The sequence below is a fragment of the Accipiter gentilis genome, chromosome Z (assembly GCF_929443795.1).
Source record: "Accipiter gentilis chromosome Z, bAccGen1.1, whole genome shotgun sequence".
NCBI lineage: Eukaryota > Metazoa > Chordata > Aves > Accipitriformes > Accipitridae > Astur > Astur gentilis.
This window is the reverse complement of record NC_064919.1, coordinates 87,922,489-87,946,584: the sequence shown is the minus strand read 5'-3', so window position 1 is coordinate 87,946,584 and position 24,096 is coordinate 87,922,489. Positions and strand designations below refer to the sequence as shown.

General features: G+C 39.1%; 3 protein-coding genes across 10 annotated transcripts in view; 1 reads left to right on the top strand and 2 right to left on the bottom strand.

Moving 5' to 3' along the window:
- The window catches only part of LOC126035603 (lung adenoma susceptibility protein 2 homolog), a 28,247-nt gene extending 23,254 nt beyond the window's left edge, over positions 1–4,993 (bottom strand). For 4 of the 6 annotated variants that reach the window (XM_049794277.1, XM_049794275.1, XM_049794276.1 and 1 more), the window contains exons 1-3: positions 4,219–4,909; positions 3,355–3,684; positions 898–1,668 (exon numbers count right to left, since the gene is read on the bottom strand). In XM_049794277.1, the coding sequence (XP_049650234.1) occupies positions 898–1,668; positions 3,355–3,634 (1,051 nt within the window). In that variant the 5' untranslated portion in view covers positions 3,635–3,684; positions 4,219–4,909. The other 2 variants (XM_049794271.1, XM_049794272.1) reach the window with 2 other exon arrangements.
- A 133-nt stretch (positions 4,994–5,126) lies between these two features.
- Positions 5,127–13,344, top strand: STARD6 (StAR related lipid transfer domain containing 6). Of its 2 annotated transcripts, none has more exons than XM_049794298.1 (7): positions 5,127–5,165; positions 6,382–6,475; positions 6,614–6,663; positions 9,727–9,853; positions 11,022–11,139; positions 12,228–12,321; positions 12,634–13,344. In XM_049794298.1, exons 2-7 carry the CDS (start codon positions 6,386–6,388, stop codon positions 12,785–12,787), a joined length of 633 nt encoding a protein of 210 aa, XP_049650255.1. In that variant the 5' UTR covers positions 5,127–5,165; positions 6,382–6,385; the 3' UTR covers positions 12,788–13,344. The 2 variants fall into 2 exon arrangements, with proteins under 2 accessions (XP_049650255.1, XP_049650254.1); XM_049794297.1 differs by lacking the exon at positions 5,127–5,165 and adding an exon at positions 5,184–5,602.
- A 102-nt stretch (positions 13,345–13,446) lies between these two features.
- On the bottom strand, positions 13,447–24,034 carry POLI (DNA polymerase iota). Of its 2 annotated transcripts, none has more exons than XM_049794257.1 (10): positions 23,927–24,034; positions 22,834–22,959; positions 21,945–22,109; positions 21,013–21,165; positions 19,772–20,008; positions 18,882–19,060; positions 18,521–18,612; positions 17,338–17,471; positions 15,896–16,098; positions 13,447–14,783 (listed from the first exon to the last, which is right to left on the bottom strand). In XM_049794257.1, exons 1-10 carry the CDS (start codon positions 24,012–24,014, stop codon positions 13,959–13,961), a joined length of 2,202 nt encoding a protein of 733 aa, XP_049650214.1. In that variant the 5' UTR covers positions 24,015–24,034; the 3' UTR covers positions 13,447–13,958. The 2 variants fall into 2 exon arrangements, with proteins under 2 accessions (XP_049650214.1, XP_049650215.1); XM_049794258.1 differs by having other exon boundaries at positions 22,834–22,956; positions 23,927–24,016.
- Between the last annotated feature and the right edge of the window lie 62 nt (positions 24,035–24,096).

Sequence of the window (24,096 nt, the reverse complement as noted above, 5' to 3'; positions counted from 1 at the left end):
CATGCACACACATTATAAAGGTATTTGCAGACAATTGTATATCTGACATTTTGTTGCTTTGAATTAACAACATAAACAACATTTTAATGTAGTTTTTATATATAACCTCTTGGAAAAAGGTAAAGATCAGTATTTATGCTCTGCATAAGAAAGAAAAAATATTTTTCTTTTTAAATGAATAAACTTAGACAGAAGCAAAGGTAATTAACACTTCAAAATGTTAATCTCTCATATCAAAGCAAATCTTGCTGATATTTCATAATACAAAGATAGTGCTTCACCACAGGAGGACCTCACTGCTTCTGAAGAGCAATGGCCTGCTGCAAAGATTAGCTACACGAGTGATTCCCAAGGAAAGTCTTTACATAAACTGAAGGCAGTGGATAACCTAAATATAGGGGTTACAAATATTTCCTGCTGATTGTGTAAAGTAGAGAAAAAGACTACACAATAAATGGTATTTTTTTTACCAATTTGACAGGTTCATTTACACTATGTTTTGGAATCTCTCTCCCCCAAGGTTACACTTCATATAATTTAATTTAATGCTTGAAATTCTATTAAGATATTTATGGAACTACTGTCATTACCTTGCAGTGAGGTACTAAATACGCAATAAGTACTAATATAATACTAATGGAATAAGTACTTTGCTATAAAAGGAATGCTTAAATATTGGCTTACATATGAAAACTTACAGTATAAAAGCTGTTTAACTTGGTCAACTACTAGTAAGTGCTTTGAGTCATGTCAAAGATGCAAGTGAATAAATCTACTGTACAGTACAGTCAGACTAACACAGCTAGAGAGTGTTGGTTTAAAAAAATGTACATGTCTTCATACACATATAATATATATCCTTAAAATTAAAAAGCAAATTATACGAAATATAGTTACCTCTGAACGGCTTTTTAGCATGCCTTGAAAATAAGTTTTCAAAAGGGAAGTAGGCAGCTGGACTGTCATAGTTGCAACTTTCTTCTACTTTGTTATCACTTCCCAGACCCAGGCAACCATTTTGTTCAAAAAAATCAGAACTGTGTTTATCTACAGAGTGCCTTTTTTTCAGGATCTCAAAAGCTTGTGAAGAGGAAGCTTTGCCTTGTATGTTAAAATTTTGACCATCGCTTTCTTTAGCTGAATCAGAAAAAAGGTTGTAACTCTTAAGCCATACTGGGTAGTGCAAATTGGGAATACTACTTATCCCTGATACATTTAAGTCGGACTTCTGACTGGTAAGCCATCTTGGATAATTCTTAAAAGGAAAAGTGTCCTCTTCAAAAGATGAGGGTCTCAAACTTCCTTTAGAGGAGACAGAATCATACATATCAGGTGTATACACATTGCATTTCTTTTTGCTGAAGTCTTTGTGTGGATTCTGGTGAGCAACAGCTTTCCCATTCTCCTGGAGACTGAAGCCACTTTCAGTACCGAGTGATGAGGTTTGGTAAGGGCAGAAAGATGTTTTAAGGGACCATCTGTTCCACTCACTACTTTGATGCCTTGATTTAAAAGGAGTACGCTGGACAAAGGGTAGTGATCCATCTGCTGGAAGTGCTAACAGATCATCTGTTGCAAGACTAATCGAGTCTGGGTCACACTCACTCTGCATTCTAGAGGGTGAAGCAAGAGAACCCAATCCTACATGCTGTTTAAAATCATCCAGTGCTGAAAAATAAAGATATTTTACATGACATGCTAAACTTCAAGCATACCAAAAGGATACATTTATAAGATCTAACATGAAGTAACAGTTTAAAGCTGAAATGTATTCTTTACCGGGGGCACTGAATTACAGTTCTTGCAAGAGTGGTTCAGGTTCTAACCAGAATCTTGATAAAAACCTTATCAGTCAAAAGTTACCCCTCCTTTCATAGTACACATTTACAGCTTTCAGTATTTTCTTTAATTTTTTATTTAAGAAAAACAAGAACTCAACATTCTACAGTCCATTTTTAGTTTCACATTCAGAACGGTGTATTTTGCAGATACACAGTAAAAAATAGCTAAAAGCAATAGCTTGCAAAGCAAGTAGCCAGATAATGGGCTTATAGACCTATTTTGTGATTCTACAGAAACTTACATGCTGTATAAGATTTGACTTGACAGTTTTTCAGGGAAGAATTATAGCATTAAATCCTTTACTGAAACTATGAAGCACTTTGATTCATGACAATAGGTTTTCCTCAGCTAGTATCTGGAAGTTATTTTTTCACTCTTTCACTGTAATATCAGTAAGTGAAATCTGTCTATTACAGACTATTGTAACATACAAAACATACATGCAGACTAGCTAATATGTGAATGGACCTAATGAGACTCCTGCAAAGAACAGCAATGGAAAAATTTCAGAGTAAAAATGTGAGGAGATGACATCTTTCATAGAACAGTTTCACATTTTTAGTGATAATCAGAATGCTGGGATTTTCTGGGGGGAAATCAGTTAAACATAAGTAGAAGGTGGTTTGTATTAGAAAAATATAAACCAAAAGCTAAACACAGCTAAAAATAGCTGTCTTGGTAAGAGAAAGAAAGGAAAGGTGTGAAGCTAGAAGAAGGTTATAGGCTACAGTGAATTAAAAAAAAGGCCTGAATAACACAATATGCTACTATAACTGTCCATGCCAATGCAACCCAGAAAAGTGTCCTTTTTCAGGTATGAAGTTTGCCTGTACTTAGAACTTTGTTATTTTAGGCGTAATAAACAAAGCATTGGCAATACAAATTAGCTCAAACACAGTTATCTGCTCTAGACCTTCTAATAAAAGTTCATATAATCAATTATTTATTCAAGCTAACTAATAACTACAAAAGCCAATTCAAACCCATATATGTTGCCCACTTAGGTTAGACTCCAGGTCCAAAAGTACATTCCATAAAAATCAATGGATAAGAGACAAATTTTGTGTTAAGACAAAGCAGTGTTTGAGGCAACTCATTCAATTAATTAGATACTGATATTACTTACTCCAGAAAGAAAACTAAGATTTTTTTTCCAAGACTTGGGTTTAAGCAATGATTTATACTGTCTTTAGCATATACTCACATATAGAAAATACAATTTCTATTCCATACTCTGGAATTTATTATTGCGTCTATGAGCATGGTCACGAATTCTTACCAATCCACCAAGCATTTATGAAAAAGCATTACAGAGAATGACAAATATTGCTAGTCCTGACCAAGCATCATTTACTATACCATAAAGACTTGCAAGCAGTTGTGCAGGGAATATTCCTTCAACAAAACACATCTGGTGTGAGACAAGGAGTTGCAATACCATTGGCAATAAGAACAAACCAAAAGAACAGCAAACACCAAAACTTACTAGACAACAAATTTGCAGAGACATACCATGTTTTTCTTTGGCATGATGCTTTGAAAACTTAACTTGTTTGGGAGTGCTTTGAAGTATGCAGATTTTTCCAGTGCGTACTTCTGAAGATGTGAGACTTAAATCAAAATCTTCAATATAAGCCTCCAAAGCCTCAGATGCAGAGCTGTAAAGCTTGTCCTTGTAGTGAATCAAGCTGTCTGAGTATGGATTATTGCTGTCAGTGCTATAGCTTGTTAAAAGACAAGATACTGTTGAATCAGGAGAGCAGACACTGCTTTCTTTTTTTGAGCTTGTCATAGTTTTTACCCCGCTTTCTGTTAAAATCTTCACTCATCTTTTTAATCAATCTAAATGGAAAAAGAAACAAAACCACAAGTGATCATCTGCACTGATATGACTTCTCAAACTGTAACATAACTAGGATTTTTTACTTTTGTTCTGTAATTCTTATTATTTTCCTAAAATTTACTACTTAGCTAGTCCGCTTTCTGCTTTTCAAAAAGTTTGTCATACATATGTGCTGCCCCTAGAAAAGTCAAAGGCAGACAATAAAGAGACTGGAAAAAAGATAACAATAGGGAAAGCTTCTTGTACATTGAAACTTCAGTAGTGAAAAAAAATATAATGAGAGCAGGAAAATCCAGCTCCTCACTCGTTCTAGAAGAGCCTTAGTACCCTGCTTTTGCAAGAACAGGATTTCACATAAGAACTGCTGACATTTGTCACGAAACATACAATTCAGCAAAGACACACAGAAGTATCATAACTTTTGATTTCAGAACCAGCACAAAAGAGTGGTGTTCATGGACAAAACTGGAGGTTAAAGTAGCTTAGTATGAAAACCTAAACAACTCAATGTAACAAGAGTAGGAAGTCATTACCCTTGCAGATATTTTTATATAACTTGAATGGGTACACACAGCAGAATTTTACAAGCCTCATGGAAGCACTTAGAATCATCCTATCTACCTATGCAAGTCAGTCAACCCAATCCCAGCTGCCTTTGTAAACTTTAAATTGAAGAGTTGGAAGTGCAGTCTGGTTCCAAATCCTTAATCAGGATGGTCATGAGACAAGGCCACTGAAAGAAACCTAACAGTCCATTTCATTCCTATAGGTAAAATACCATTCGAAAAACCTGTTGTTAAGGAAACAGGTGGTGTACCAAGCAACAACGATTAATAACTTGGTTATACCCCATATCGCATACGTACAAGCATCAGCATGCAATAGCAGCATAAGGATTTATATGAAAAAAAGCACAGTGGGGTCAGCTCTTCCAAAGCCAAAGCGGTTTTCCCCGTAGAGCCGAGGAACCGAGCTAGGCACCGGCACAGAGACACCCCCGGAGCCCCATCCTCACACAACACCCCCAGGAAAGACAGGACGGGCCCGCGCGGTAAGACCCGGCCGTGGCGGCCACCCCCGTCCCCCTTTCCCTCACAAGAAGCAGTCAGCGCGGGGAAAAGAAGCGCCCAAAGCAGCACAGCCCCATCTGATCTCCATGAGGGTACACCGCCCTAGCTTCGACCCTTTGTCCTGCCCTCCCATCCCTGCCCAGGAGCCCCGGGCATCCCCACCCCACAGCAGCCGCTTCTCCGGCGTTTGCCGCGCAGCGGTTTTGAAGGGACCGCACCCCCTTTACAAAATGGCGGCGCGCAGGCGCGGGGGCGGCCGCGCGGCCCTGCGGGAGTTGTAGTCGAAGCCGGGTGGCCGGCGGCTGCCTTAGTCGGGACTACAGTTCCCGGCATGCCCCGCGGCGGGAAGGCGGGAAGAAGGCGGGGCGGGGCCGTGTGCAAGGCTCTCCCCTCCGCTCCGCGCTGGTGAGGTGAGTGTGAGCCGCCGCTGTCACCTTCTCTCCCTCTTGCCCTGAGCTCCCGCTGTGTGGGGCAGCCCACCCGCTGCAAGAGAGAGCGGGGTGGACGGCTGCCGGGTGGGTTGCCCGCCGCCCCTCATGGGGGTGGGCAGCGCGCCTCAGCGCCGCCTCCGCGGGGGTGAGGGTCCCCGGCGACCAGGCCTTCGGTTCCGCCGCCTTTTCGGCGGTCGGCTTAGCCTCTCAGCGCTCCCCGAGCGGGTTGCGGGGGCTGCGGAGGCGCCGCGGATTCGTGGCAGGCGGAGGATGGGTGGTCGTCCGTAGCCCTGGGTGGGCACCCCTCCTTCAGGGGTGCAAACTGAGCACCCGGCTAAATTCCACAGGATGTCGTTGAGGTAGCTTTGGAAAAGCCTGTGCAACCCGTCACACAAGACAGCCCCATAAAGGTTTAGGTATGAAGTTAACTTTGTGTGAGAGACTGGTCCAGAAGCGTTCGATGCTGTTGGCCTGAGAACCACAGTTGATCCTCCTAGGAGAAGGAGTTACAAGAGAGATATTGTATGTGTTGGCAGGGAGGAAGAAGATGGGTAGGTAGGGAGCTGCAGCATACCGGAGATGTCAGTGTTGGGGAGGACTGGGTTGGGCTGGAAAGGGCTGGGTGGAGGATGTCTTGGTAAGGGTGGCTTTGCAGTCTTGCTGCTGCACGATTGCTAGAGCCAGGCCTCTCACTTGCCAAAGAGTTTCCACAGTAGCACAGCCTATAATGATCGTTGCATAAAGCTCTGATGTAAGAAAAATCTCTCCAATTTTTTGAGCCTCGTGTGTTTTAACTGCACAAGTTGGTTGCTAGTCTAATGACTTCTGCAAATCAGGGCAGAATCAGAATCTCAGGTGATAAACTGTATAAGGAGTGGAAGTTTTAATGGGGAGTAATGCTGGATTTAATATAGCGTGAATGGTGTGTCTCTGGATGCTGTAATTCATTCTCAAGATCCACACCAGTGGCTGCTTCTCAGTAGCCCAGACTGGAAGTCAATTACATAATTTTGTTTAAATAATGACTATCTTTTTCTGAAATGTAATATGATAAATAAAAAGTTTATTTGATAGAAATAGTCAGTTAATGTGTACTAAAAGCTGTGGAAAGAATACAGGAATGAGCCCCATGTTTTTTTGCTCTTTTGGGAATTCTTTTATCATATGCCAACAAATTGCTTTTGAATCTTTACAGATAAATGGACTATAAGAAAATTGCAGATGAAGTTTCAGAAAAAATTTTGTCATACAATCAAGATACTTCAGGATGGAGAGTGATAAAAATTTCAGTAAGAAAATAATAGTTAATATTGTTTATGAAGTTATTTTTATTAGATATGTTTTGTTGCAAAAAGTGTTTCCTTTAAAATTAGTTGACAACTCTTTATCAACTGCTAAGTTTTTATTTTTCCTTTTTCTACTTTGAGAAAAATGTTACAGTTTCTTCAAAGCCTTCAAAAGAGTATGCAGGAAATATGTAAGTATTTACATTTTGTTTGTCATTGTAATGAATAACATCTTTTTTGAACAGTGACACCCAAGATTGAAATGGAAAAGTTAACCACGTTCTGTCCTTCATGGAAGTGTTAAGTTTAGTTTTGTTAGCTGTAGAGAAGATTTTGTGCTGTAGTTACACTGGGTAAGCAGTAGGGCTGGAATAAGAGAGATGAATTTCCCAAGCAATTTTCAAATGTGCTATAAAAATTAAATATTATATAACACTTACTAATATGGAATAAATAGGTATGAAGTCACAGTTTTGGCCTGAAGTCAGTGACTCTTCCTGGTGGAATATTCTATTCAAGCCATTACATCTTATCAGCTGGACTTTGCTTTTCACGCCTTCATACTTGTGAAATGACTGATACTCACACATGCAGACATGCTTACGCTCTTGCTCTACCTTATCTGTCCTTTGTACCTTTTTCTTTCTGGCACCTGAAACTGAATTAACTGTACTGAGATAAGAAGATCATATAATCTCTGCAGCAGCAACTCCATCTGTCCTTCCTTCTCCTGAGCGATGAATTCTGTGCTGTTGTTAAGCAGCTAGATTTGGCCCAAAGGGCAGAGTGAGGCGAGGCACACTAAGCTGATCTCACAGCTTGCTGTCACTGATAGCATTGGCTCTAGTCTTTATTTTCCTCCCCTCCTCTTCCCTACCCCTCTTCTGGCTCTGCAATCGTGCTTCTCCTTTATGGTGGCAGTGGCACTCAGCTGAGTCTTTACCAAGCTGATTCAGCTTATTAAACTGGGGGAAAGAAGAAAAATCTCACTGAAGTGTGCAAAAGCGGAGGAAAAGAGGACACTTGCAACATGTCCTTAGCTTCTCTCTTTCTCTCTTCTTTTTTTAAATGCCTAATGAGTATTAAATTATATTAAATGCCAATAGACAGATAGGCAGTAGAGAAAATTTGCATCTGATTCTTTTTTGTTCTCGATGTGATGAGATGTTTGTGATTAGTGGTATTCTAAATCCAAAAGTCTTACTTGGTTTTCTAATTATTTCTGAAGGTTTGAGCAAAAAGGTATTAAAGAGGACAATGCTTTATCACTAATATTACAGAAGAATTACTCTACAGTATTATAATGGAAAATAGTGTAATATTTCATTAGAATATGTTAAAAATACTGTTATCTTAATAAGAATTTGCATACTTTGTATGTGGCATTATTATTGTATTTCAGATCTTATTTCAATACAGGTGGATGTGAGGGACTGAGAGTCTGGTTGCTTAGAATTCACAAGAATGTGCCTGACTTTTTTTTGTGGAGGACAAAAGATATACTATAGTCTCAGTCAGGCACAAAGCCATTTTCAGTTGTATTCAGATCTGTATGCAGCAAGTCCTTTGCAGTTAGGAGAAGCATCATCATGTTTTCTGCCATTTGGTACAGGGAGCCAGAATCTTTCATTTGTTTATCTTTGTACAAGTCTTTGTCACATTAACAAGCAGTACTGGTCCCTAGTGTGTCTTTTGTGAAGGAATACTAGCTGTTTCTAGGAGCAAGAGTATAGCTGTTCCCATTTTCGGTTTGACATTGAATATTTATTAATCGCATATCACAAATGCCAGATTCTTTTTTGATTGGCAGGAGTATTAACAGTTTGCTTTCCTTGCTAAAAGAAATCAGTATGGGATCTGGAAGTGAAAAGCAATAGAGATCCTTGCTTCAGTCAGGTGAAATACTTTCAGGAGAGTTCAGGGAAGCATTAAGGTGATTGTTCAAGGCTGAATAGGATTTAATTTGGAATTATGTCACCTAAGCTCAAGAAAGACAATGAGGTATGTATTTTAGTTTGTCTAAGACAGGGAGACTAGATCTGGTGATCTGAGTGATCTTTACCAGGCTTACTTCCTCTTTTTCCAGTGTTCCAGTTTTTACAGTGGATTATTTGGAAGTTGAGATTTTTCACAAGTGTGCCCTTTCTTTTATTCTAGCAACTGTGTCTTTCAGAAGCCTTGCCTAGAAGAAGTCCTTCCGATTAACAACTCACCCTGAGTTTAGGAGAGAAGATATTACAGGATGCAGGCGAGAGCTGCTTAGGAGATTGGTAAACATAAGTTCATGGGAGTTAGGAAATAAAGGGTGTATCCATATATTAATATGCTGATTTTAATTGGTCCTGCCACAGTTTACGTTCGCCGTTTTTGAGTAGGCGTTAAAATGTTTTCTGTCACCATCGGACCTGCTATAGTTAGTGGAGAAGTGAGTTTCTGGAGTAGTCATATGTGCCCACACTGTGTGCGCTGCACCAAGGCAGCGAGTGGTGACAAGAGTTGCTGCAGAGTGAGGAAACAGACCCATGATTTTACAGGGCCTCAGTGTTTGGGTTTGAACTTGGCTGTCTTTGCTCTTTCTGACTTACACTCATGCATCATCAGGGTCTGTAAATCTGATTTCATGTTTCTTAAACTGTTTGCAATCATAGTCTCCTTTGAGCTTATCTGTCACCATGCAGCATCCTTCACCTTTGCATTTAATTGCTGTCTGTGGGTGCTTACTGTAGTGATTCACAGTTTCTCCAGGAACTAGGTGTGAGAACTATCAGTATTAATGAGCAGTTCCCAGCATTACAGGAGTTTCCTATTTCCTTGTGAGAGGCCCCTCTTCCCCTCTGTGAACTTTCCCTTGAACTCCTTGGAAGATTATGAACAAAAGCTGGAGAAATGCCAGAATATGCTAGTTCATAAACAGTGAGAAGATTTGCAATCAGTGTCAAAATGGACTGAAAGTATCTAAATAGAAAAAGTAAATTAATAGATTAATTGCGTGTTTTTAAATGAACAGGTTCCTAATAGCTCACAAATAATTAATTTAAAATGTGTGGTGCCAAGAATGTAATGGTCTCAAAAATGAGTTGCAGAATAATTTTTTATTACTACTTGAATTTTAATCAATCCATCAAGTGCAATCACATTCATGTGCTTTACGTGATTATAGCCTGGCATCCCCAACTGCTAGATGCTTATTATTGTATAACTTACTTTTCCAGTTTATAAATGTGAATTCAATATCTGTTTTTTACACAATCTAGATACCGTGGAGAAGGGATAATTAAGGAAGTCCCTAGTAAAATTATTCCTTTTATGTATCTTCCTGAATATCGAAACAAATGGGACAAAGCATTACAATCTTACAAGCTGTTAGAAAGGATTGACCAGGTAATACAATTATTTAATGCAAAGATTTTATTTTAACTCTTTCTGCATGAATTATGGTGACTAAAAAGACCTCTACTTTGATGAAGAAAGCTCTCTGCAAAATACGTTCTGGGTCAGTAAAAACTTCTAAGCCTGCTGCTTATGTGAAATGGGTATGAAATGTGTCCTTCCCGTTAGGAGTTTAATATTAAGGATAATTTAAAAATTAAGGGTAAATTTAAATATTTATTATGAAATAAATGTCTTCAAACATGCCAAGAATTCAGTCCACAGTAAACAACAGAAGTCTCCATCAAGAGTAGGGTGAGACACAATGACAACAGAATGTAGGGAAAGCTCCCCTCTCAGTGAGCATAGTTTACACAAGTTAAAAAAAATCACCAAAGTTAAAGGCAGCATGGAAATTTAATTGATGCTGCACTAGTGCTGTGAAATCCTGTATGTTCTGAATTCCAGTTGCTTGGGGCTTTGTCTCAGGCACTCTGGAAACCCAGAACTCCAAATTCCCATGAAGAGTATCATCCTGTGTTAGCCGGCTTTGATCTAACCACTTGAGAGAGATGGAGGGAGGTCTCAGAACATATTACATGGGTATGAATGACTCAAGTGTGTGAAACTACTCCCTAAACCAAGGGGTGGGAGGGGGAGAAATCCTCCCTTTTTTGTTTTACCTGAATCCCTCTCTCACTTTCCTCTGCCTGGATCTGCTAAAGTTGGTCAGATGTTAGTGGTAGTGGTACATCCAACCACATCTTCTTAGCTTTTTTTGGAACTGATTTAGTTTAACAGATTATACATCTTTGTCCTGGAACACAATGTGCAATCTAGTGTGTGTATTTTAATGCAAATAGGCATTCTAGCTCCACCAAATGTGGATACTAAATGTGCACATTTTGAGTTTTTCCACACAGAAACTATACTCCTGCCTCAAATCTAGGGCACAAGGCATGGCAGTGAATCCCTATCCTGTGTTACTGGAAGATCCCCTTCATGGCTCTCATGTTAGTTTAGCACTAACTAGGTTACAAGAACTGTTGTCTTTTGCTAACAAATAGGAATCCATTTTTTGCCACACACTCATTATTCAACATGTAATGCTGCTTTGCCAAGTAAATAAAACTTAGCTTCTGACATACTAATTCAAAAAATTACCTTTACTTACTTGTAGGACACTGGTATATACCACAGTGTAACACACAGTTATGGTATGGGACTGATATCATCAAGAGATTTTGTTGACCTGCTGCATGTTAAACCATACCCTGGTGATATCCTTACAACTAACTGTAAGTTGCACGTAACTACTTACGCTTTTGTATTTTGGCTGCTTTCTGGAAATCCTAAGGTGAATGCCTGTAGTAAGTTCTGCAGCCTAATCATGGTATCATGTACCTTGCTCCATGTGTGGTCTTACTGATTTTAACAGTCCCCTCCTGTTTATCCCCAAAACAAAGTTGTTTGGGTTTTTTTAGTACTGAAACTATAAAAATTGATCTTTGAAGAAAATACTGTTTATTCTCCTATTATGCCTCTCTGAAAAATTGAAAAAAATGTAGTAGTATGAGGAAGCTAGAGTTTATTATTTCACTATATAAATTCAGTGTTTATTTAATAACACTTTTCTGTACTTGGATGGCTTCCTGACCAGATGCTACTTGCCTAATAAGCTATTCTCTGAGTGAATTGCTAATTTGCCCCATATTTGATTCTCCTTGAGTTTGGCTCTGTAAACTTATACAAAATGTAAAATGATTAATATTACAACTATATGGCCAACCAGGAAAATCTCTTACTGCTGCTCCATTTCCATGCTAATCTTTTTCCTTTGTGTGGATCTTAGTACATGGCAGAAAACAACATTTTTCATCTTGGAACTTTACTGACCTATCGGTATTTTTCAAGCCATATTCTTACAATACTTTATTATGCAAAAGTAATGGATAACTAAACAAAAGAACCTCTCCTAACTACTGTTGTGCATGTGTGCAGCAATTTCCTCATCTTCTGCAATTGCATTTACTAATTAATGACAACTGCTGACAAACCAACTTCTTTGTCCAGAACTAAGCCACATCTCAACACTTTGGTATGTGCAATCACATCTCAAGGATAATACTGTTGGGTATGTCTGCCCAAACACCTATAGAAATATTTACGTGTATTGAATTACTTGCACAAATATTTAATGTCCTTTAGGCGTTTCACGTACAGAATGGAATTGCTAAACACATCAGCGACTGTATTGCGAGATCTTGTACTATCCTATAGTAGTTGGATGAGTTTGTTTTTAAAAAGTATTTTTGAGTTGTATGATTGACATATATAAACAAAATTAATTTGATTTTGCTTTTTGTGTGTGCATGGTGACTTAAAGCTGTCAGCGTGGAATACTCCAGCTGCCCTCCAACTCCCTCTTGTGTTCGAGGCTATAACAATCCCTGTGGATATGTGTGTTCACCTTTGCCTGAGTAAGTATTTCTAGCCCTCTTATATTAGCATCTTTGGTTACTTGGTTGTCTTCTCTATGCAAAGCTTAAAATTTACTGAACCACACAGGTTTTTTTTAACATTTTATTTAGACAGTTTTATCCTGGGGGAACTTTAGAGTTTTGTGCAGATCAGTTTTGTGACTCAGACTATCTTCTGAAACAATTGAAACTTTTCTGTATTAGTAACTTCAACAGAGATGGACTATGAATTGTAAACATTCGTACATCTCACTAAGTTTCATAGCAAGAGTAACAAGTGTTAACTGAAGGATTTTGCTCCTTTCATCACAGGAATCCAGAGCATTCTAAGCTAGTTGTATTTATTCAGCCAGAACTAGGAGGAATGCTTCCAAGTTCTGTAGTGGAGACAGCATTACCTACTACTCTCATAAACTTAATCACTGAAACAAGAGCTGGACTGAAAGGCTTGAAAGACCATGATTAAACGTAAGTGGAAAATAATAAGCACTTAAGTCACATGCATCTTTTACTTGGATTCATTTTTAAAGTAGATGGAGAAGTTTATTTTAATTGTGGTTTATGTGGAAATACATAAAGCTTAACTGTTAAAATGGTGAATGCTGGTTTTCTCTGTTATTGGGAATGATGCAAGAATTTACATTGAAGTGCCATCAAAGAACAGGATGTCACTTTCAATGTAATCAGGTGATGTTTTGTAATATTTTTGCACTTTATATGCAGAGAATATATATACACACACATGCAAGAGTCTGGTGATATAAATTATAGCAATGTTAAAATACAGTAGTCAAATATTTTGCCATAGCTTTAAACACACTTTGATAAATTCTTACCTCAATTATGTACTCTTGACTGAAACAAGCAAACATCTCGTGTGCCAGAGACTTTAAACATGTTTATTAACTGTAAGTGTGCAAGTGTAATGAGCAACTATTTCACTGTTTTGGAATTAAATATGTCAAGAAAAGCCTGATGAATTTGTATATAGCATCTCATTAAAAGCTGCTCTTTATACACAGAGTTGTTTGTCATTTGCTGAATCCTGAGTACAAAACCTAAACAATTTTATATGCTGACTAATTTCCAGGAACAAGCTGGTGATACAATTCATTTGGAAGTAATGTTTCCCATTACCTCTTAGTATTTCTAGTACCTCCAGTTACGAGTTAACTGCTGGAAATAGTGATAGCCATGTGAATAGTAATTTCCATCACAAATCAGAGAAACAGTGGTGCAAATTAAAGAACAGTGTGAATACTGCTTTCATCTTCTCTGCTCAATCCCCTCCCAAGTTGTTAGGAACAATTAACTGCATCCATAGTATAACTCAATGAAAATTAAAGTAAACACTCCTTTCCCCCAGTCAACGTGTTATGGTATCAATAGTGAATACTGAAAGATGTTTGCATCCTATATTTTTAGGACAACTAAAGATTCATCAGATAAATGCCAATTTATAAGAAAGAAAAATAAGGCAGACTAATGACTAATTAAACAGTCACCAGCAAGTTTTATGTCAGAAGTTGTCAAAATATATTTTTAATATTCACACCTTTACAATTTATAGTAAACTTTTCATAACTAAAGTGCCTTCAAGTGCTGATTCTTATAGTGTCACTATTATGAAAAATGTTTCACTGTGGTTTAAAATATTTTAGCAAACTGTTAGACTGTGATAAACATGGTGCCGTATTCCTTCTTCCTTTACTTGTTTTAGGTTTTTCAGGGGGTTTATCCGTAGAAGTTTTGGACACAGGTTCCTGCCTCTTCCATTCAGCTAGTAGTTCTTTCTGCACATCTGTAGGTAGTTCATAAAAAGTCTTTGTGTCAACGTTAGGAGGAAATACAATTCCTGCTTGCCTACTATAGGTTTTATCCACAGAAGTTGTTTGAAAGGCCTGCTTATCTTTATCCAAGACAGGGACACGCAGAACAGTTTGGCTGGCTCCAACTTCCAGAGATGACAGATCTTTCCCTCTGAAGTTCAGAGAGTCAGTAGGTTGTTTTTCCATACTGCTGCTTGTCAATGCACTTCTGGGACATTCGGAAGAACAACTGGCCTTGGAGCTGTGTGCCAGAACAGTTACAGACTCATGAGCTGACGTGAGATGTATACTGCACCCTGCAGCGTGTGTATCACTTTTTAGTCCCTTAGAATTTGGGGAAGTGCTGTGCACCTCTTCTGCAAAATATACTGATGGCTGACCTGAAACATCCTCAGTAGGGATTGTGTCTGTTTTTTCAGAAATAATTTCTTTTTGAATATCTTCTGGAAGTTCCCTAAAGACTTCTTGGTCAATGTCACCAGGAGACAAATATAATGGGAAGTCAGGAATTCCTGCTTTTTTTATGTTGCTTTTCTTTTCCTCTGAAAGTTTCCTAGTTTTTGTAGTTCCAGTTCTGTTGCAGTTCTGGTTCCAAGAAGCACTTCCCTCACCTTGTGAGACACCTTCTACTTCCTGTGGCAAAAAAACCCATACATAAAAGCATAAGTATGTTCTGTGTAATCAACCAGTGACAAAGCACTGTTTTACTAACAGCAAGTTCTTCAAATTATTCCTTAACAGACAGTAATTTTTTTTCCCCTTACAATCAGTAGTGTTTTTTTAAATATTATTTTCAAGCACAGACCTTGAAAAGTACATACATGAAGGAATGCTTTTCTTATTTTAAAGCAGCAAATACCTTGAAGTTACATTTTACTGCTTTAAAACTCTGTGGAGCTTTACAACACACACTATGATGTTATCCATCATAGTCCTGAGCAGTTGAGAAATAGACAAGTTTATCAATATGCAAAATTGCTATGTCAATACAGAAACAGTTACACAACACAATTTTGAAGTTACTAAGTTTCCATCTTAATGTACTGAAAGCATCTCGTGGAAATACTTAGCAATGTTTTCACAGACAGCTCCTACACTGTCTAGCATATGGAGCTGGAAGGTAGGAAGTTTGTTCCAATTCTGAGCAGGAATTAGAAGCTCACTAGATCTGAAGCTAGTGCTAGTGGTCAATACAGAATTGAATCTTTGATTAATTTCTAGTCTGAACAGGGAGACTTGAGAATGCATAGGAAGGTAAATAATCACTGTGAAAGTATCTTAATAAAAGCAACAAGGTAAATGATAAGCAACTTTAAGGAACTTTTAGTCCAAGGTAAAAAATGCTTTAGTATGACAATATCTGAGTAAGTGGCCTGTTGTTCCACAAATGCTAAAAGGGCAGATCTTACTGAACAGCCAAATTCAGCAATTATTTTTTAGAAGAAATAAGTTTGGATTTCTCCCTTTGTGAATTCTGTTCTCTTCAGTTAAGGGGCTTGATAACCTAGCTGGCTGTCCCATTCAAGACAGTATTAGATCTCTTTTAAGCAGTCTGTCTAATGAAAGAAAGTGAACAAGTAACACCTGCTCAGAAGACTCCAAATAAATCTTCATTTTTACCAGGTGAATAAAGCTTACGACCCTAAAAAATTCCAAAGCGGTTAAGGTTTAAATCTATATAATAAAGACAGAAATATCTCAGAACTTTCTTATCTGCAGATAGTTTTCAGTATCTTTCAGCTTACCCGAACACGTTTACCAGAGCCTGATGGAGGTGATACCTGCTTTAGATAGAAACCAATTGATCCTTTCTTGCTGCTGGGAAGATCTTTGAGGTTGGAGAAGCAGACACTCACAAGAGTAAGATGAAATGGTTGATCTACATCTATCATCTTTCGAAAGAGTTTCATTAGTATATCAACCATTGGAGATAGGATGCTGCTGCTTTCTAAAAGAAAAAAGGTTGAAAAAACCCAAATGTATATAATCAAAAATAGCTGACTGAATACGATTGACTTAAATAGCAAAATAGAAAGGTAATCTTCTAACTTCATATTCTGAACTTTCAACATTTTGCAGGTACACAAAAGTAAGAGATCAGTCATAATCTAAGAAGTTGAAAATACAGTGCTATTCTTAGCAACATGAGAATATTTGTAACTCCATTTATACACACTAAGGAAACCTTTATTCATCTCAAAACATGAATTCCTGAAGTATTAAACTCTAAACGCTGCTAAAGGCTTCCAAAATAATCTGTCAATATGGTCAGGAAGATGTTTGTTCTGCCCTGTCAGGTATGTCCTGAACTGAGTAACAGGGTTTTTTGTTTTTGTTTTTGTTTTTTTACCTCCAGTAAAAATGCTTAATTTCATACCTGTAAAGATTGACTTAGGTTAGAAAGGAAGAATTACAGAATAAAGCCAAGCTGAATAGATTTGAAAAATTATCTAATTCTACCAAAAAGGGCCTTCACAGAGCCATGTAGGTGTGTAACATTACCCCAACACAGATAATAACAATATGGTTTAATGGAGTTTGCATGACTATATGAGCTGACAGTAACTTGTCTCCTCCAATGTAGAAGTCCAGTAGCAATTTTGAAGTGATAATGTACAGAGACTTTCAATAGCTTCTCTAGGACTGTGAGAAGTAATTCAGGAGTTGAAGTCAGGGAACAGTGATTCTGTGTGCTGATGCAGCAGTGATTCAGATTTATTTCCTCATCCCAATCTGAATGAAGTGTCAAATGAATTGCCACTACTGGTTGGAAAGCTTAAGTCTGAGAAGGATGAGAGCCTTTATGTTATTAATTTTCAGAGGTACATCAAAAAGACATTTTATTACATAATAAAACTGAGAACATAATTCAAATCCCTAACAGAGAAAAGCAGATTATTAATCTGGGAAGCAGCCCCCAGTCGCACATTCCCACCCCACCAAGAAATTTACTGACAGGAATCCAGCTGGACTGGGTTAAAACATGGTAATAACATAGAAGTTATTCCTACAGTGAAGTTCTATACGTTTTTAGCACACCTCATCAAGATACATCTGTTACAAGTAATGGAAAAGTTTCCAAGTATGAAGTGTAGGGAATATTATCATAACACTAAGTAACGGAATTTTACAGAGAAGTTAGGTGGTAGCAGCACAAAGTTGATACTTTCAAAAATTCTAAGTTTACCTTTCCCAAATTTCTGAATGAGATGAGGCGGAATAGGACACTGACGACTTTCCCGATTAAACCATTTATCGGTTGAGGAGAACTGGCGTATGGTCAGTCTCACTGTGTGTGGTTGTCTTCCATCTTTGTATATTCTGTGGAGCATTAATGTGCACAAAGCAGTAAGTATTACTATAAGTATTTTTCAGAGGCTCCATGGAAACACACAGCATCTAGGTTACAAAGTCAAATTAAGCATTACAGATCTCTCCCAACTTCTGGCCTTACTCCACTGATTATACAGGGAACTTTGGGTCCTAGCTGCTTCCCATAATTACCCAGAAGTTAGAAATTCAATACAATGTGAATACTGTCTCCAGGAGTCTTCACCTGAAGTGAATGTGAAAATTAAGTGGGTCAGTCTGCAATACTGCCACGTTTCAATATTTAATACATTAAAAGTAGTATAGTCTGCAGTTATACCCTGTATAATCCTCAGCTATTAGGTCTTCTTTTTGCTTTTCAAGGAAACACACCCACTTTGGCAGCAAAAGGTTTGCTGGCTTTTGGAAGAAGGATAAGAGTATGTAACTGTTTCTTTCCCCCTCCAAAAGGCATTGAGGGGTAGGGAGGATGTATTTTCTGTACAAAAAAGATTTTGTCAATTCTACATGTTGTAAACAAGATAGGACAAACAGCCTCACTTCAAATTTCGTGAGTGAAATGTTCTTTCAGACTGACAGAAAAGCAAGCTGTGGAACAGCAGACATGCATAATGGTGGTCACCAAGGGTGTGAAAGTAGAGAAAGTCACTTAAGGAAAGAAAACTTAAGCTCCTTCACAGAAATTAGTGAAGATGCACTAAATACTGTGATGCACAACCAAAGCAACAGCAACTGAGAAGGATGAGCAAATGGAATATGCAAAGGTCCTTATCAGAGAAGCTGCATAGGAATGGAAGGGCTGGCAGCCAGCCTGGGGGCAAGACAGATGATGGGGACAAGAGGAAAGTGGGGCAATACAGCAGGACAATCCATGAATTGAGAAAAAAAGACTGAAGGGTAAGTTGGAGAGGCAGGTGCTGTCCTATAAATGCATTTTGCTGAGAGAAGAAATGCAGAGTATGAGACAAACCTAACATATGCTCCAAGTCCCTTCAGGTCACAATTTCAGTCATCAAAAAGAGCTACTGAAGACAAGTCACCTGTCTAATAGGTTAGGGAGCAGTTCTTCGATTTTCTCTTTAACTTCCACTTCTGATGAACATTTTTTAAAGGAATCTTCATCACTAAAGGACTAAAAAAACCACATTATTCCTTTCAATTTTATATTTACTTCAAAACTCTGAAGAGGAAAAAAAGTATCACAATTAAGCGTGTAGAATTAACACCAAGATATCTTTGACACTCAGAGCTCAACTGAATTTCAGGAGAATTACACATTAATTTGAGTTGTACTAGAGAATACATACAAAAAGGCATCATTTTGCTTAGTCCAGCAAAGCTGCATAAAACCAAAAGCAATTTTTTTGCTCTTTATAAAGTGCTTCAGAATGATACTTGTACCTGAGGAGGGCCTGATGGAGTCACAGGGGAGTCATCTTCTCCGTAGCTGAGTTTTTGGATACGCTGAGCGATAGAAACACCTAGTTCCTTCTCTAACACAGCAGACGGAAATGCTTGGAGATCACACACGTTCCTAACACCCAGCGTTTCAAGACGTTTTGTAGTTTTGTAGCCAATGCCTAAATAAAATGTGTATTAAAAATACAGAGTAAAGTAAAAAAAAAAAAAAACCAAACCAAAAAACCCATATATATATAAAAAATGCCCACCCACGTAGTACTGACAATTATTTTCCCTACTGCAATGCAGGCTTTTCAGCAACATTTTTGGTGAGTTTCCATTCGAGTTTCAGAATCTGCCATTAGAAAAGCCATACTGGGACACAGCAAAGGTCTGCCTGTGATGTAGCCTACATCAGTGTTTCCTGGCCAACAGCACAGTGTCAGTGTAGAATATTTAGGAAACGTACTTCCTCAGAGTATTCTATCAGGCTCCAATAGACTGTTTTAGTAACTATCAGTAGGTTTCCAATCAGCAAGTTTAAAAAAGTTTGTATTTAAAACCTAGTATCAACCACAGCGTTTGGGCTTCAATAAAAACAAACTGAGATTTTAGTACTTTTGAAGGTACCTTGTAAGCACTGCCACATATTTATGCCCCAGCCGAAAATTCAGAAAACCAAAGTCCTTTCATTGCTTCTGTTGAACAAAACTCAAAACAGCTTATGAAAAAATAGAAAGCACCCTGAACACACACCTGCACACCCTGCTGCCTGCTTGTGAGAACTGGATTTTAAAATTATTGCAGCTATAATTTTTTCAGTATTTTTTCTTACCATCTTAAGAGTTGTCAATAATGCTCTCCATCTATGCTCATAGCACCATACTTACCAGGCACTTTTTGGATGTGATCAAGGCTGCGTATTAGATCTTGACAGCTTTCAGGCAGAAGAACTGTTTGCTGATTTGGTTTAAAGGTCCCAGATACTAGTTTAGACAGTAATTTGTTAGAGGCCACTCCTGCACAGCCTGTGAGGCCCAGTCTCGCATATATGGCTTCCCTGAACTCCTCTGCAATCTGAGATCCAATAACTAGTCTTAGATGCGTTGTATCAAGCAAATTGATAGCTGCAAAGAAAAAGAAAGCAGTGTTCAGTATGTAAACAGTCACCTAGTTAACTAATTCTCTAGATTCAGAAATTTTTCGCATTGCATTAAAGCAGTACAAGAAAGTATGGTTTCATGGGTCAGGTGGTATTGCCATGGCTTCTGTATCCAAGTTTAAGTTCACTCCTATTTCCCAAAAACCCTGGTAAAAGGGAGACTGCTGCTGTCCAAAACTAGGGGCATGCTGTCCAGGAAGCATAATGTATAGGGAGTATTTTAAATATAAAATACAATATATTAAGGGATGTCAAAGAAAAGTGTTAAATATCACAGATTCTTGTACCAATGTGACCAAAGTAGAGATTTACAAATCTTCCATTTAAAGGGCTGCCTTGCAGCTAAGCCTTTATTACTCACATGCAAATGCCAAATGAGGAAAAGGACTATTCAGGCATTTCCCTCCTCTCCAAAGCATATTCGAAGCCATTGCAATAGCTTAAAGTCCAGGAGAAAAACAACCGCTTTTCTTCCTAGTGCATGAAATGAGTATCATGGCATAGCTATTGGATTCACAATGTATGAAGCAGCTCAGTTAGCTACTTTAGTCTCAGTAAGTCTATTCCTGACCTAATGGTTGTAGCAAAAATTTACTCTGTTTTTTTGGTTTTTATTCACCAAGAAACTCACTCAATTTTGCCAACTGACAACAACGTTCAAGCTGAAACAAAATTCTGTGTCTTACTACAGTAAAACTACTTTAAAGAAAAAAAAAAAAAGGACAATGAAAATCTCTTCTGCCAAATCATTGTACATACTTATCTGCTGCAGAGATTTGGGGTTTTTTTATACAATCTAACTGGAATGCTGATTAACATTTGTGATACATGTACCCTCAAATATGGAAACCAAGCACAGAGCAACACACGTTTCCAGCTGTTCAGCTCTGGACAATACTTAGAAGCAGACAGATACTTTGTACTGAACTTCACAAACGTTGACCGTATTTTTCAACATGTTTAACTCACCTTGGTGGTTGTACACATGGCCAGACACACAGACTCTGGAACATCCACTTTGCTGTAGCTGATTTAGTCTTTTCTCTACGATCTCTGTGATATCCACAAAATTTTCATCAAACCCAAGCCTTTCCACCAGTGGACAAAATTCCCCCAACAACTCTAGGAGGAAAAGATACCCAAGGATAATATGCACACCACTAAATAACGTGAGGTTTTCATGTCTGCATCAACCCACAGCTGATTCCCCATGGATTCAAGCAGGATGATTCCATGAATAGAAACCATGTTCTCTTCCAGATAAAATAATAAGGCACTTATTTTAGCAAAGGTGAAGAAGGGGAATATTTCTTCATCCCACAACTACCTCTGGCATCTGCTTCTCTTCTCCCCAAAGCTCTTCTTTCTTTCCTCATTTCTTTGTGAAATTATAGTTGTTAACCTCTGCAGTACTTTCTCCTAAGGAAATCTGTTTCCCAGATAGGTGGGCTTTCACTTTTAAGTTATTACTGTTTCACCTGCTAAGACTGCAATCGATGGACAATGCTGGCATATCAGTTAACTGAGAGATACTGGAGAAGTTCACCTGCTTGAAGGCTTCAGCATTCTGTCCTCCATTCCTTCACATTTGGAAATGTATGACTGCAGTCAGTATTTAAATAAGAAAAATTGCTGCTAAAGAACTACATGGGTGTAATCCTAACATAGCATACAAATCCCCTATTACATCAGTATGATACATTTATAGTGCCTGATCCAGACTGCAACCAAGTCTAATAGCTTATTTTGTGAAATATTGACATTGTACGACCGTATTATCGCCATGGTATGAGGCTCATTCTAGTAAGATCTTTTGGAGCAGGAAAACATCATGTACTACTGCACGCGTTTGCACATGCACACAGTGTTTGTCCTCTACTGAAAAGTTGTTAATTTTGTACCTGTAACCTGGTATGACATTTCCCTGTAGGGGGTTAGATCTTCTCCATTAACCAGTATCAGCTGAGGACACTTCTCTTTAGCATCCTTGACAGACATCATTTTCTTAACTCCAAGTTTTCTGGCTTTGTAGTTACAGGTAACTACGATGTATTTCTGTTGCACACCTAGAAATGAAGGTTGAATGTGTTTTAAGTTTAGGTTTCTTGGTGCTTCACGGAAGATCACAGTACTTTCATGCCACTGCAAAGACTGCGAAGCATATGCTTTGATCAGACTGCAGCATCATAGAATGAGCAAACAAACCAACACAACAGTCCTATTTTACAGGACTATGAGAAGGACAGATCTCTTGATGTATACTGGACGGTAAGAACATTTTAAACCCTTACAGATGTTTTTCCCTGTTGTAATATCGCTCTTAATTTTGGGCCTTTCCAGGCAATCTTACTCATGAAAGTGCTCTTTATGCAATAGTCATTTTATGATGTACTTTCTCCACTGATCGTAGATACTACTGACTGCCTCGTGTTCATTCTTAACTTCTGGATAGAATAAAGCATGCTTTAAGCATGACTGTGTCAGAAGGCTCAGGCTCATCTGTGGGGCTCAGCCCTCTGCCTGCCCGTGTACGTTATAAACCAGCTTCAATCCCCACAGCTGCTCAGACACGTTGGCAAGCGCCTGTACTTGTGCGCAGGAGGATGTATTAATGTTGCAGTCACAGCTACACGGAGTCTAGACTGCATCTTGCTCACTCGGGATGTGGTTACAGCTCCGCGGTGCCTGCCTGAATCTCACCACACAGGCACATCCTTAGTTTATTCGTGACCTTAGTTTCTTCTGCCTGAATACACATTATCTCCAAATTAACAGCAAAGTAACTCGTACCTAAAGGCTTGTCTCTTAATTCAGGATTACGGATCATTTCTACTTGTGCGTAAAAGCAGTCCAAGTCAACGTGCACAATCACTCTGCATGCTGTGCTTCTTGCCGATACAGACTTGCTGTGGCCTGCTGCAAGGAAAGTAAATGAACAGGTTAAAAATTACAGGCTGCCTTACATGTCACCTTTTTTTTTTATTATTAATTAATTCACACCAATAAACAGATGTTACAAGAAGAACACAAAATGTACAAGTTTTATACTAATTCTAGCGCTGCATTAATTCTAGGATTACTTATGAGCCTAAGTCATCCATAGCAACTTGGCCTACTACTAAACACTCCAGTTTTCGGAGGTACAGTTGTATCTGTTTTTCACTGAGCCATTTTAGAACATTGCTTAGCTGATACGATATCCTTTCACAGTGGAACACCAAAAAGTATTTTTATTTCTGTAAAATAATCTGTCTTTAACTCCGCTAGGATAGCTCTACCAGATATCCTCCGCCTTTCCCAGGGGCGGCCAACGGAGACCGCAAATCACCATCCAACAAACAGCAAACTCTGCTACGAAAACAAGGCCGCCAACTTAAAAAAGGCAAAAGAAAGTAATTTAAAAAAAAACCAAAACAACAAACCAAAGGGGTGGAGACTTTTATTTCTGTAAGATGAAAAAAAACAACACCCGATTAGTTCAGCGTTCTGTTTTGGGGGTGCTGTTCCGAACGCCTTCTGAGGTCTCCTGCCCTAAGCGGAGGAGCAAAGCGGTCACCGAGAGGACCGCAGAACTAATTGAAAAGACAAGGCAGGCCGATGGCTGCCGAGGAGAGGCTCTCCCCTCCTCGCCCACAAAGAGCTCGCATTTTTTTTTTTATTTTTTTTTTTTTCCTCGCCCCGCAGCTCCCTCTTTTCCATCCCGGCAGGGCAACTCCGCCTTCTCTCGCCCCAGCCGTCTGCCCCGGCCGCGGAGCCCCTGCCCGGGGAAGAACCGAGTCAGAGAACCGGGGCCAGATCACCGCGGTAGACGCGGGCTCCGCTCCGCAGCTCCGCCGGCGCCATTGCTCCCCTCCCCGCCGCCCGCCCCGGGCCCCACGCTCACACGGGGCGGGCGGAGCGGCTCCGCCACCCGGCTGCGGGCGAAGCCAGTCTTCCTCATCCTCCTCCGTGGGCGGCGGGAAGGGCTCCATGCCGCCTCAGGGCTGACTCATCCCAACCGCCGCCGCCGGCCGCTCTCCCGCCGCTCCCCTCACGCCGCTCCCGCCCCGCGGA